Raw genomic sequence first — 13,779 nt, forward strand, 5'->3', positions numbered from 1 at the left:
CATGAAAATATGTTTAACATCACTAATTATTAGAGAAATGCAAACAAAAACTACAATGAGGTATCATCTCACACGGGTCAGAATGGCCATCATCAAAAAATCTACAAACAATAAATGCTGGAGAGGGTGTGGAGAAAAGGGAACACTACTACACTGTTGGTGGGAAATGTAAGTTGGTAAAACCACTATGGAGAGCAGTAGGGAGGTTCCTTAAAAAACTAAAAATAGAGCTACCATATGATCCAGCAATCCCACTCCTGGGCATATATCTGGAGAAAACCATAATTCGAAAAGATACATGCACCCCAGTGTTCACTGCTGCACTATTTCCAATAGTTAGGACATGGAAGCAACCTAAATGTGCATCAACAGAGGAACGGATAAAGATGATGTGATATATATATACAATGGAATACTACTCAGTCATAAAAAAGAACGAAATAATGCCATTTGCAGCAACATGGATGGCCCTAGTGATTGTCATACTGAGTGAAGTAAGACAGAGAAAGACAAATATAATATAATATGGCTTATATGTGGAATCTAAAAAAAGGGTACAAATGAACTTATCTACAAAACAGAAATAGAGTTACAGATGTAGAAAACAAACTTATGGTTACCACGGGGTAAGGGTGGGGGAAGGATAAATTGGGAGATTGTGGTTGACATATACACACTACAATATATAAAATAATAAGGACCTACTGTATACCACAGGGAACTCTACTCAATACTCTGTAATGGCCTATTTGTGAAAAGAATCTAAAAAAAGAGTGGATATATGTATAACTGATTCATTTTGCTGTATACCTGAAACTAACACAACATTGTAAACCAACTATACTCCAATTAAAAAAAAAAGTGTGACTACAAGAGTAAGTTTTTGACTACATATCTTTCCCCTTATAAAGCTGACAGAAGCACCGTACTCAGAGGAGGCTGAATGATAGGTAAAATGGACTTTGTTACAAATGGGCAGCTACGAGAAGCAGGAGAGTCAGTCATGAGAGTGCCAGAACAGGGGTCAAGAAGGCAAGAGTTTAGCACCCAGTTCCACCACTAACAGGCAAGTGTTCTCTTTGGGCATAATATTTGACTTGTAGGACAGGGGTAAAGTAGTTACCAGAGGGTTATTACAGAAGCAAGTGCAACAGTGCAACAGTGCAACAGTCGGCAGCCTCACCTCTTTCGGGGTTGGGAGGTTGGGTTTGTGTCCTTGCTGCTCCTCAAAGCTTCTCCCAGGCCATGACCTCTCTACTGCTTCCAACACCACCTATTCACAAATGACTCACAATGTTTACCTGGGCCAGTAGCCTCCTCTGAGCTACACAGCCACACACTCAACTGCCTACCTGACGTCTTGTTTCAGCTATTTCAAAAGCGTTTCCAATCCAACATGCCCAAGTGTGAACTCAAGAGCTGTCCCTGCCCATACTTGGTTATCTTCTACTGTTTCTCTATCAATGAAGGGCACCATCTATCTGGATAGGAGAGCCAGAAACTCAGTGCTATGTTTGAAATGTCTCTCTCCTTCATTGGCCCATGTGTAATCCATCAGCAAGAACTGTCACAATTATCTCGTAAACATGTCCAGAATCCATTCACTTCTCTCCATCTCCACTGCCACCACCTTAGTCCAAACCACCACCATTTCTCAGTAAGCTTTCCAGCTGTTAAGTCTCCTACTAGTTTATCTGCCAATCCATTTAAAAAAAAATACAAATCTGACATCATGACCCCTCCCCCCATTAAAATACCTCAAGGGGCCTTTTAAGATAAAGACAAACAATCTTAACAAAGGTTACAAGGCCATTTACCTACCAATTTAATCAGTCAACTTTTCTTTTTACTCCCTGTATTCTGGCCAAAATGCCCTTCTTTCAGTTCTTGCCACGTTCTTTCTTGCAACAGGGCCTTTGCACATGCTGTTCTCCGTGGCTGGGACTCAATTCCTCCCTGCTTTGCCTAGTGACCCCGCTTCATTTTTTAGGGCACAACCATCACTTCCTCAGACAGGACTTTGTTGACTCTCCCACACCAGGACCTATCCCACCTAACCCCCTGGCAACCCGCAATCCTACACTAACCCAACTACCTGCTTTCTTTCTACCTGTGCCTGGATCTGAGCTGCCAAGTGTTGCTGGAGAAAGTCACTGAGGTGTTCTACCACCCTCATATGCTCCTTCAAGAAAGTCCTGCCAGGACAGGAATAAAGACGCAGACGTAGAGAGTGGGCTTGAGGACACAGGAAGGGGGAGGGGTGGGCTGGGACGAGATGAGAGAGTGTCATGGACATATATATACACAACCAATTGTAGAATGGATGGCTGGTGGAAAGCAGCTGCATAACACAGGGAGATGAGCTCGGTGCTTTGTGACCACCTAGAGGGATGGGAAAGGGAGGGTGGGAGGGAGACGCAAGAGGGAGGAGATATGGGCATATTTGTATATGTATAGCTGATTCACTTTGTTATACAGCAGAAACTAACACAACACTGTAAAGCAATTATACTCCAATAAAGATGTTAATAAAAAAAAAAGAAAGTCCTGCCAGCCTTTCACAGGCAGTCACAGCTCTAAGTTCCTCTACTTCACAGCACTTACCACAATTCTAGTTTAACGTTTATCTTTGTGGCAGCTGCCTCATGTCGGCCTCACCCATTTTACAGAATAAACTCCATGAAGACAGTCCGCTTTCTCCTCACCCAGTGTATCTCTAGTGCTTGGCCCCAGTGCTTGCCATAGCCAGCCCTCAAAATACGACTCTCATACGGAGTCTAAAAATTCTTTAAAGTGTCTTACCTTGTAAATCTTCCATCAATTCAAACATTCCAGGATAGTTAACTTGAATTTCATCAGTGTCCTATTCAAAAAGAAAGACAAATCCTTTGGCATTCATTACCAAAAATCCAGATTAGAAAAGAGGTTGTAGAGATTGCCCAGACCAATCTCTCACGGTAAGCAGGAATCTTCTTTACAGTATTCTTCACAGACGTCATCTGGCTTACACTTGATTTACAAAGATTTCAAATTGCAGAATAAATGCTTGCCATTCTAACAGTAATCTTTCTATAACTCCATCAACTGGTTCTAATTCTCTCCTTGGGATTAACACAGAATAAAGTCTATTCTGTACTCTGCAAACAATTACCCTTTTCTTCAAGTCTTTGAAAACTCTTCCAGGACACTATAATTTTTTTAGGGGGAGGGGTTAGGCTTTTAGACAAAATTTATAGATCCTTACATGTGCTGACTTCATTTTTCTCTACATAGTCAATATCAATCTCACTCTCTCTCAAAATGTGACACGCAGAATAAAGCCAAAAACGGTCATCTCCCAAGATGCTTTCATTCTACTCCCAGTGATGCAGCAATACTACACAGACTAGTTTAGGAAAGGGCACATGGCTGGCACATACAGTTTATTTCTCAAGTGAACTGCTGAGCAATGATACCCCACTCTTTTTGAAGTTTGATACAGGAGTTCACTGTTGGTACAGTGGCAGAGACCACTGATGCTCCCCAAACATCCAGGTACTCCTTGACACTTCACAACCCCAGACATTTCTCCTGGCAAAAGAAAAGTGAGGTGGAGGCAAGGTAATAAAGAGCTAGTGAGCCTTTTCCAGGCCGTCTCTGCTGCAGTGACCTTAAAGGATACAAGGCCGAGATGGCACAACTACAGGATGGAGAGGAGCTGCCCAACCAGCATGGCTGTGATGTGAAAAACTCCTGTGTTAACCACTCAGATGTAGGAGTTTGCCTACACTGGAAACTAGCCCTGAATATAGGACACTTTTTTTTCAAGTTTGCTATCAAAATGCTGCACATATCTCAAACTTCATCCTATTGGCACTAACCACTTTTGAAGTATCTAGATCTTTTTGTATTCTGTAGCTTTATCTAATATGTTAACTACACCTCCCAATTTTGGACTTTAATGTTGCACAGAATCAAATACAAAACCCTAAGGAACACTTATCAAAAACATCCATTCTAATTCCTAAAGAAATGCAAAACAAAATGACCAATTACTATTTTAACATTAGAGATACAAAACAAAAGTATAAGCAGCGGATTAACATAGACTGTTGATGAGGCATGTCAATTAATGCTACCTTATGGACAGTAATTTTACTGTCAAAATTTGAAATGCATATTCTTTGACTAGGCAATACCATTGCTAGAAATTGATCTGACCGATTATGTAAAAGAAAATTCACTGCAGCATTTTTTGAAAGAGTATAAAAAAAACAAACAACAAACTGGAAACAATTTAAATGTCCATTTACAGACAGCAGGTTAAATAAAGTATATCTATTCAATGAAATACTATATAGCTGTCAAAAAAGAATGTGGTAGATGTATGTTTGTACGGGAGGATCTCCAAGATATGTTATTGTCTGGGGGAAAAAAAAGAGTGCATATAGAAAAAAGCAAAAGAGTATATATTGTTGCATGTGTACATTTAAGTGATATAACTGTACTCCAGTCTGTGAGGAAAAAGTGTTCTGAAAGGATATATAAGACAGTTAACCAAAGTCATCCTTGTGGAAAGGAACGGGGTGTCAGAAGGCAGGAGGAGACTTCTGTTCATTTTGGACCCACTCTCTTATTCTCTCTATACATGGTTTGTTTGTGTTTTTTTTCATTTTTTTAAAAAACATATGCATGGATCAGGTTGTATGTGCACTTTTTAATAAGATCATCTCTGGATAGTCCCTTGTATATATTTTTCTACATGGGGAAATTATTTTTAAAAAGAGATTCTAAGATTAAAAATAAATTTCCTCCCAGCTAATGCCTAACCATTAAACAATATCCTTTGAAAACAATTCAACGAAAGCAACTAAAAGCACCATCTCCTTCTCAATCAAGAGTACTACAATAGCCTTGTCAAAGGTCTTATTCAAATTAAGATGGGGGACCATATTTGCAGTTTTCTTCTAATATACTAGCCTGGAAACCATTCTAAAAGGAAATGAGCTTCATTAAGAATGCCAACTAACTCTAAAAATAATTCACTAAGAGGGTCATATAAATGTAAATATAATTACATGATATTAATTTAACTTGATTTCACTTTACAAATAAAAATCCATTGCAGTATAAAAGTAACATATCTAATGTATGAAACATAAACCTGTATAATTGATTATCTAAAAGCTTTCTTGCATGGGAGTTTTAGAAAATGAATTAGGATGCAATGTTAATACAGCACTTTAGAGACAATGTATATGTCTCAAGGAACAAATTTCTATAGATTTTATATATTAAATTAGCAACTAATTTTATAAACTATAGAGAAGATTATACAGCAATATTTTTGCATTATATTAATGTTTGAGTCATTCTGCTCAATTTTGGAGAAGTATATGGAAGGTATTCTGAATTATTTGAATTCCCAATTAACAGAAATGTAGGCTATGAAATGTTATAATGTCAGGTTAAACATTTTTAGTAGAAATCTTTCTAGAACACACAACTCACTTTACAAACATAGAAAACTGCAAGTGGTTAACATAATTTAACTTTCTTTCGATGACTCAGTAGAAGTCTCATCTTTTTCCTAATGGGCAATGAATTTTGAGTCCCTTAATACTGCTGACTAACCTGTTTGACTGGGCACGAGTTCTTCAACATCACTCCGTGAGGGTTGTCGTCAGTTCCCAGTCTCTGTCTCTTCCCTTCCCTAGAAGGGAAACCCCTTCCCAACATCAGAGGCCCTGCTGGTCTACGCTCCTTGCTTTCTATCAAAGCACGGAAGGATATGACAAGCCATTTTCGGTAGGTTGATTTTATGAAACACACTCACACTACATCTCCTTAAAAAGTTACTTTAAGTTTACAGTCTCTAATTATGCAATGAGAAGCTTTCTTCATTAAAAAAATTCCTATCTCTTCTAATCAGGTTTAGAGATGTTTTTAGGCCTGAGGGGTTTGGAAAATCATGGCAAGTCCATTCTCTGGAAGGCAGTAATGACATCTTTTAGAATGACTTTGTTGCTGAAGGAGGTTTGAAGGGGGAATCCCTGTCTGGATGCGTCCCTGCGGGAAGCCTTGGCCTGGAAAGTGTTAGGAATAGAAAGAGGAGGAGAGAGGAAGGCAGGAACTAGGACTTATTGAGCATTTATTGTGAAGGTCCAGGTACTTTACACCCTTTAAATTATTTAATCCTAACGGCCACCTGTGGTGAGTAACATTTGCTTTTTTTTTAAAAAATGAATGCTCAGAGAGGTGAAGTAAACCCCCCAAATTCCCCTAGCTAGTAAAGGGGCAAGGTAAGGATCCAAATTATACTGTCAGACACCAGCACCCTGCACCATCACTGCACCATGGTGACTCCATGTTTCTTCATCGCTGATGGTCTCGGGTCCTCTTCCCAGATCTCTCCAGTCCTGATGGTGTACAGCCCCCTGTCCTCCCTTCTCTACCTGGATCTAACCCAGGGCCTCGTGAATGCACGCTCTCTCATTTCTGCCTCACACGGCACCACTTCACTTGAGGGCTGGTGGTAGAGGCAATGCTGTGAATGCTCCCGTACACCCGCTTCCCTCCTCCTCTGGGATGCTCTAACTCTCATGTTACACCTAACTCTGGATTTGAAGACTGTGATGGAGTAGCGTGTCTTAGAAAATAGCCTCCTTGTTAACTGAGGTACATTCTTTGTTTGAGTTACTTATTCAGGTAATGGATAATAGAAGTTTTACATTCCTACCTTGTGTCAATCAAGATGAAAAGAGAGAGTGATTATTTCTGAACTGTGTAATTAATGGGTTACTCAATTCTCTTGATAGTTACCACAGTCAGCGTATTAAAGCCGGCTCTCCCGAGCAGATGTCCTAGGTCATTGACAGCAGTGAAAGGAGAGACGTGTGGAGAAAATCCTCCTTCCCTTTCTGTTTCCGCTAACTGTAATGAACACCGGAGTTCATAGAGAGTGTCACCTCCAAACAATGCACCAATAAACACTCCATCTGGTTTTAAAACACAATGAATCTGAAATAAATATAAACAACAAAACTATTCAAAATTTTACATATAAAAATGTTAAAAGGATATATGGTATCTAGATCAATATTTTATGATTACCATTCTTATTTTGTCAAATTAATAACGAGATAATTTATTAAATAACACTTAGACAACCAACTATCAGAAAGGCATTGCAGTATAATATTGTTGTGAAGATAGACATTTACTGATAGTGTTAATATCTATAAAATATTTTATATGTTTTTAATTTTTTATAATAGACAAAACTGACTCTTATAATCAGTAAAATATTGAAAGAAAAAAATTTTAAAGTGTGGTAGAGTACAAAAATCACCATCCTCCCTGTATCCGTGCCCTCTGAAACGCTGCTCAACAACAACTCCCATTAAGGGATGGAGGCTACTTCCCCCTCCTGGAATCTGGGCTAGCCTTGTGACTTGCACTGACCAAAAGAATGCAGAGCAAGTTGACAGTGTGTCAGTGTCAAGCCGAGGTCTCAATGGCCTTGCTGCTTCCACCTGCTCTCTAGGAGCCCCGTCTGGCCACCACGTTGTGAACAAGCCTGAGCTGGCCTGGTGAAGGATGAGAGATCAGCCAGGCGTCCCAGCTGAAGCCATCCGACAGCTCCAAGACAATCCATTGGCATATCAGACACATGGGTGAGCCAAGCCAGACCCAGAAGAATTTCCTAAGTCCAGCTCAAATCCCTAATTCACAAAATTGTGAGCTAATTATTTTTAAAACAAAAAGCTGAGGTGGCTTATTATGCAGAAAAAATTGATTTACAGAGAAACCATTATGATTCACAACATTAATCTAGTAACATTTTAGTTAAAATATTAACATATTAATCTAGTAACATACAGAATTAAGAAGTAACCAACTTATTTTTCAGCTTTAAAACAAAAACCAGTTTTAATTTATAACTTGAGCAAAATAGCAGCCAGAATGAATTCCAGATCATAAATGTTTACTCAATGACTCTTAGAACTACAATCTTTAACTAGTTTTGACTCTGACTATTCTCAACAACGAGGAACATTACAGGACAGGGTGGATTCTGAAGTACATCAGAACCCAAATCACAGTAGGCTCTTCTTTTTTTTTTTTTTTTTTAGTAGGCTCTTCTAATTCAAGTATGCATCTTGGATTTACATTTAATACATTATGAAGCAATTACAAAACAGTATATAAGCAAACCAACTGTAAAATCTTTTGGTTTTTTTCTTCTGCCCCTTTAGTGTTACTTCTTTCTCTTGCCACCAAACTCTAATATAACGTACCTAGAATTTAGTCCTCAGCTCTCTTCAACTTCTCTCTACCACAGAGGGCTTATCAGTTCCCATGGATTTCACAAGGATCACTTTCCAATCTCTACCTTGAGCTTCCCAGAACTCTAAATTTGTCTTTAGCTGCCTGTGCGCCATGAATATCTGTCTCTTGATAAACTTACTCCCTCCCCTTCCCCAGTACATCCAACACACACACAACACTTTTTCTCAAACCAACTCCCTTTTCCAAATGCCATATTTCTGTTAATTACCATTTTCTATTCCCTTTATCTGATCACTACCATTCTTTCCCCTACTTTTACTAATTATTCTCCAGTCATCCAGACTCAAAACTTTAAGGCAAGCTTTGACTCCTGACTCTTTTTGATCTTCAGCTCTAACCAGCCACCAAACTGTTGACTCTTACTTTGCAGAGTCCTAAATACCTTTCTCTTCTTTTTAACTCCTACCATTGCCACATAGGTTTAGTGTATCTCATGCCTGGGCCACTGAAACAGTCTCTCTTCCATGTAACCAAACTCCAGCATCAGTTTTCTAATCAGCAAAATGAAGCTATCCTGCAGAGTTATTTAACACATATATAAAACAGAGCACAGTGATTGGCAAACAGTATATGCTTAAGCTATGGTAGTTATTATCCTGCCTACCAGCTTTTTAATCATGTTACTTTCCTCTTCAAAATTCTCCAGTGGCTCTGAATTGCCTTAAGAAAAAACTCCTAATTCCTTAATCTGTCACCTGAGTCTGCCTAAATCTGGTCCCAAAATTCCTCATCTACACCTGGCACTATACTAATTCTCTAACAGGCTTCCTCTTTGTCCTTTCAGGCTCCTGAGTCTCTTACACCTCCCATCTATCCCGGGATTCTGCCTTCCTGGAGCGTATTCCCACTCCAAATCTGACCTACCCTTTGAGGCCCTGTTCAAGAAATTCCTTCCTCTTAAAGTTTTCCTAGGCCACTCCAAGCCACAGTGATCTCCTTCCCTCCTTGGAACACGATGCTTTTACCCACCCTTCATCTGTTTGTTGATCAATATCAACCGAGAAGCATTTACTAGCATTGCCTAAGTATAAGGTATGGGGGAGATACAAACACTGTAGGAACAAATAGGTTCTCACCCACAAAAAATTTATAGGCAGTGCAGGAAGAAAAGAAAGCCACACAGAAAATGTCTTATGATATTAGTACTATTTTGTACAAGTCTTAAATATTTATGAAAACTTTAGTAACATCTCCATAATTAGATTTCTTAATTCTCAGGGAACAGGGAGTCACTAATGTACTTCTTAATATGCCAAAGGGCACCAAGTGTATCTGGCCGACAGAAGATAATCAATTTTTTATTTGCTTCCGTTTCCAATTGTCAAAAATATAAAATGGAAAACATCTATAAGTTTCTGTGTAAAAACAGAAACATCTATAAATTGCTAATAATAAACAAAATAACACAGGCTATTAGAATCAACACTAAGATTTTTACCTGTTCAAGTGCTCTAGGAAGGTCATTCACCCAGTGCAAACTAAAATATAAAACACACATTTGTTTTGGCTTAATGTGTATAATTAATCAGTACGAGCAGCACTAGTATAATGATAAGCCACAAAAAAGGTGTACATTTTGATGTTTGAAATTGCATATCAAAATTCATTGATTGTTTTCATACAAGTTTTAAAATAAAAAATATTCCTAGGGAATTACCTTCCTTCTGTTGCAGGAGAAAATGTGACAGTATATCACTTTCCTGATATGATTATCTCTCCAAATAGTCTTCAATGAATAAAGTAAAAGTCAGCTTTTCTAAAGCATACATACAAATGGCCAACAGGTATATGAAAAGATGCTCAACAACACTAATAATTAGGGAAATGCAAATCAAAACCACAATGAGATGTTACCTTATACCTATCAGGATGTGCATTAAGAAAAAGAGATGACAAAGGCTGGTGAGGATGTGGAGAAAAGAGAGCCTTTGTGCATTGTTGGTGGGAACATAAACTGGAACAGCTGCTGTGGAAAACAGTATGAAGGTTCCTCAAAAAATTAAAAATTGAACTACCATATGATCCAGCAATCCCACATCTAGATATTTATCTGAAGGAAGTAAAGTCATTATCTTGAAGAGATACCTGTATTCCCATGTTCATAGCAGTATTATTCACAGTAGCCAAGGTATGGAAACAATCCAAGTGTCCATTAAGAGATGAATGGATAAAAAAGATGTGGTGTGTACACAGACACACACACACACACACACACACACACACACACACACACAGAGGAATATTATTCACCCATAAAAAAGAAGGAAATCCTGGCTTTTGGGTCAACATGGATGGACCTTGAGGGCATTACGCTAAGTGAAATAAGCAAGACGAAGGAAGAAAAATACTGTATGTTCTCACTTATATGCAGAATCTAAAAAAGCCAAACACATAGAAACAGAGTAGAATGGTGGCTGCCAGGGGCAGAGGGAAACAGGGAGATGTTCAAAGGATACAAACTCCCAGCTTTAAGATAAACAAGATTTGGGGATCTAATACACAGCACGGTGACTATAATTAACAACACTGTATTATATAATTGAAGGTTTTTAAGAGAGTAGATCTTAAATGTTATCACCACATACATACACAAAAAATTGCAATTATGTGAAGGGATGAAAATTGTTAACTAACCTTATTGTGGTAATCATTTTGCAATATATATATGTATTTGATCATCATATGGTACACCTTAAACTTACGTATGTTATATATAAATAATATCTCAATAAAGCTGGGGAAAAAAATAAAGTAAAAATCATCCCTATCTGGCATCTCATTTAAACAGTGCTATTCTGAGAAATTATTTGAAATAGTAAAAATAAGGACCTGATGACATATTCAAGGAAGTTCACCAATTAAATCAAACAATTAAGCTAGATATATATAGAATTCTAAGTCCTACTTTTGCGGGGTGAGGTGGGGAAGCCACTTCATCAGACCTATAATTTTCCCAAGGCAAACAGTATTACTCATCAAAAATAACTCAATGAGTTTTCTGATAAATAATATCCCATATTTTTTAAGACTATAAAAAAGAATAAATAAACTCAAAGTTCTATATACTTAAAACTTAATTTTAGAAATGTCTTGCATTGTCTTTGGACTCTATTTGATCCTCTCCCAGAGTGTGGTGTTGTATAACCACAAGACTCAGTCTCTGTAGAGTATGGTCACACTTTCCTGGTAGAGCTGGCATCCTCTTGGCTGAATTCCAGGAGAGCACCGAAGACCCATTTCAAACCATACTATGTTAAGCTCACATTTATCTTTCATAATGCTTTCTATCAATTATTTGATACTTTAAAAATTGAGGTCATATTATAAACTCTATCATACTTACGGGGAAACTGAAAGTGACAGAATTACAGTAGTTACTTGCAAATAACAAGCACAGGAGCTAAAGTTAAAACTCAGGTTCTGACTCTCTGCCCAGGGCTCTTTCCCTTAGACCAAGTACGTGTAATGTTTTCCATTTCACAATAGAATCGGAATACTTTTCTAAGTTTGTTCAGCACACCTCAAAAAGCAGAGAAAAAATTACAAACTCACTAAAGAAAACAGCAAGGGTGACCAACTCTCCCAGTTTGCCTGGAACTGAGGGGTTTCCTGAGACACAGGCCTTTCAGTGCTAACACTGGTAAAGTCTTGGGCAAACCATAATGACAGGTCACCCTAAAAACAGCCATTAAAAGGGCTGAACTGAGCATGTTGAATCTTTGAAAAAAAATCTGACTATACTAATAAGGAGAAATAAGGCACCACACAGAATACTTTATTTTCTCTATTAGATGTTGAGGTCTTTGAGGACAGGATTCCTGTCTGAATTCATTTTTCAATTCCCCAAAGCATCGAGCTCAGTGCCTTGTACATTATAATCTATTCAACAAACATTTATAATATATGTTTTTGTAATAAATGTGGAGGGGCATGGTAGGAAGTACAAAGGGAAAAAGTAACCTTGAGAACTACGTCTCTGTGTAGAAGAATTAAAGTTAAAGGAAATATGAGCTTTTCCTTATTTGCCAGAATGAGTTTATAAGGGTGTTCTAACATCTGAATATTGGAGCCAGTATACTCTTTCAAACTCTTGCCCCATCAACATGTAACTAGGTTACGTCAGCGAGGAAAACCCTTCTAACACAGATAAACTTTAGCAAATTAAGGAAAGTTGGGGAGGAAAAAAAGTTGAGGTACTATATCACTTATCCCCACTAGGGAGCATATAATCCATAATTCTTTACCAGAGAAAACTGGTTTGTGACTTAAAATAAGTTATTAAGATATTTACTCTGTTATCTATTTTATTTACCTTATAATATTAAAATTTTATAGCATAAATTATCTATTTTTAACATATATTTTTTAAAAGCACAAATAGATTACCAACCTTAAACTGCTAACCACCAGATCAAATATATTTTCTCTGAAGGGAAGAAATTCTTCATCAGCTAAAACACTGACAGTAGGAATTTCCATTTCTAAGGCATTTTTCTAAAAGTTAAAAAACAGACGTTCAAAACACATTTATATAACATCTTAATTATTAACACAATCATTGTTTGTTAAACTTAAGTCAATGTTATATTTACTTGGTAGTTTCTAGTCCTTCTAAAAAATAAAAATTAAAAAAATTAAAAGTTTCAGTGGAATAATTGAAGCCAGAAAACTGCTAGATGAAAATATGGGTGAACACTTTTATACTCTTAGATGAAAATGCCTAAGTAAACGTGACTCAAAAAACAGAAATTGTAAAGACTGATCTACTTGATGATAAACTAATCAAAAACTTCTAAAAAGCAATAAACAATGTAAACAATATATCTGGGAAAATATTTTTTAAATATATGAAGAAAAACTAATATCCCTAAAAAGCAAGTTCTTACAAACCACCTAGAATAAGAACATGCCAAGGTTAAAGTAGATAAAGGACTAAGGTACAGGCACATCATAAAAATTACTTACAAAATTCACAAATTGAAAAAAAACAATAGCCAAAAGACATCAAGAGCTATTTGGCTACTCTAGTAAACAAAGAAATGTAAATAAAAACACAGAAATTCTACTTTCTGCCTATTACATTGACAAAGACAAAATAAATGGCCCAGTGTTGCCAAAGAGAAGGAGAAAAGAGTGCTTTCTTTTAATTCTGTTCTTCAGTCTTTCTAACGGCAGTCTGGAGATGTATATTAAAAATTTAAAGCTGAACATCAATGAATCCATACATTCCACTATTAGGAATTTATTCCCTGGGAGAAAATAAATCAAAATTGCTTTATATAAGGATGTTCATCACAGTGTTGGTTACTGAGATACTAGAAATACAACTGTCCTTCAAAGAAATTTAGCTAAATAAATCGTGGAATATTCATATGCTGGAATACTATATAGCTGTATAAATAGGGGTGTGTGTGTGTGTGTGTGTATATATATATATATATACATATA

The 13,779-nt window shown here is 37.2% G+C and overlaps 1 protein-coding gene across 8 annotated transcripts in view; it reads right to left on the reverse strand.

The window, feature by feature from the left end:
* Positions 1–13,779, reverse strand: part of NDUFAF5 (NADH:ubiquinone oxidoreductase complex assembly factor 5) — a 32,557-nt gene that overhangs the window by 11,510 nt on the left and 7,268 nt on the right. For 4 of the 8 annotated variants that reach the window (XR_010935127.1, XR_010935126.1, XR_010935130.1 and 1 more), the window contains exons 5-8: positions 12,722–12,825; positions 9,770–9,809; positions 6,802–6,999; positions 2,803–2,863 (exon numbers count right to left, since the gene is read on the reverse strand). Coding sequence is in view for 2 of the 8 variants with exons in the window: in XM_067707461.1 (XP_067563562.1) it covers positions 2,803–2,863; positions 6,802–6,999; positions 9,770–9,809; positions 12,722–12,825 (403 nt within the window). In the remaining 6 variants the exon portion in view is untranslated. Of the gene's footprint in view, positions 1–1,183; positions 1,274–2,802; positions 2,864–6,718; positions 7,000–9,769; positions 9,810–12,721; positions 12,826–13,779 lie in introns of those variants that run through there. The other 4 variants (XR_010935128.1, XR_010935129.1, XM_067707462.1 and 1 more) reach the window with 2 other exon arrangements.

The sequence above is a fragment of the Pseudorca crassidens genome, chromosome 15, assembly GCF_039906515.1.
Source record: "Pseudorca crassidens isolate mPseCra1 chromosome 15, mPseCra1.hap1, whole genome shotgun sequence".
Taxonomy (NCBI): Eukaryota; Metazoa; Chordata; class Mammalia; order Artiodactyla; family Delphinidae; genus Pseudorca; species Pseudorca crassidens.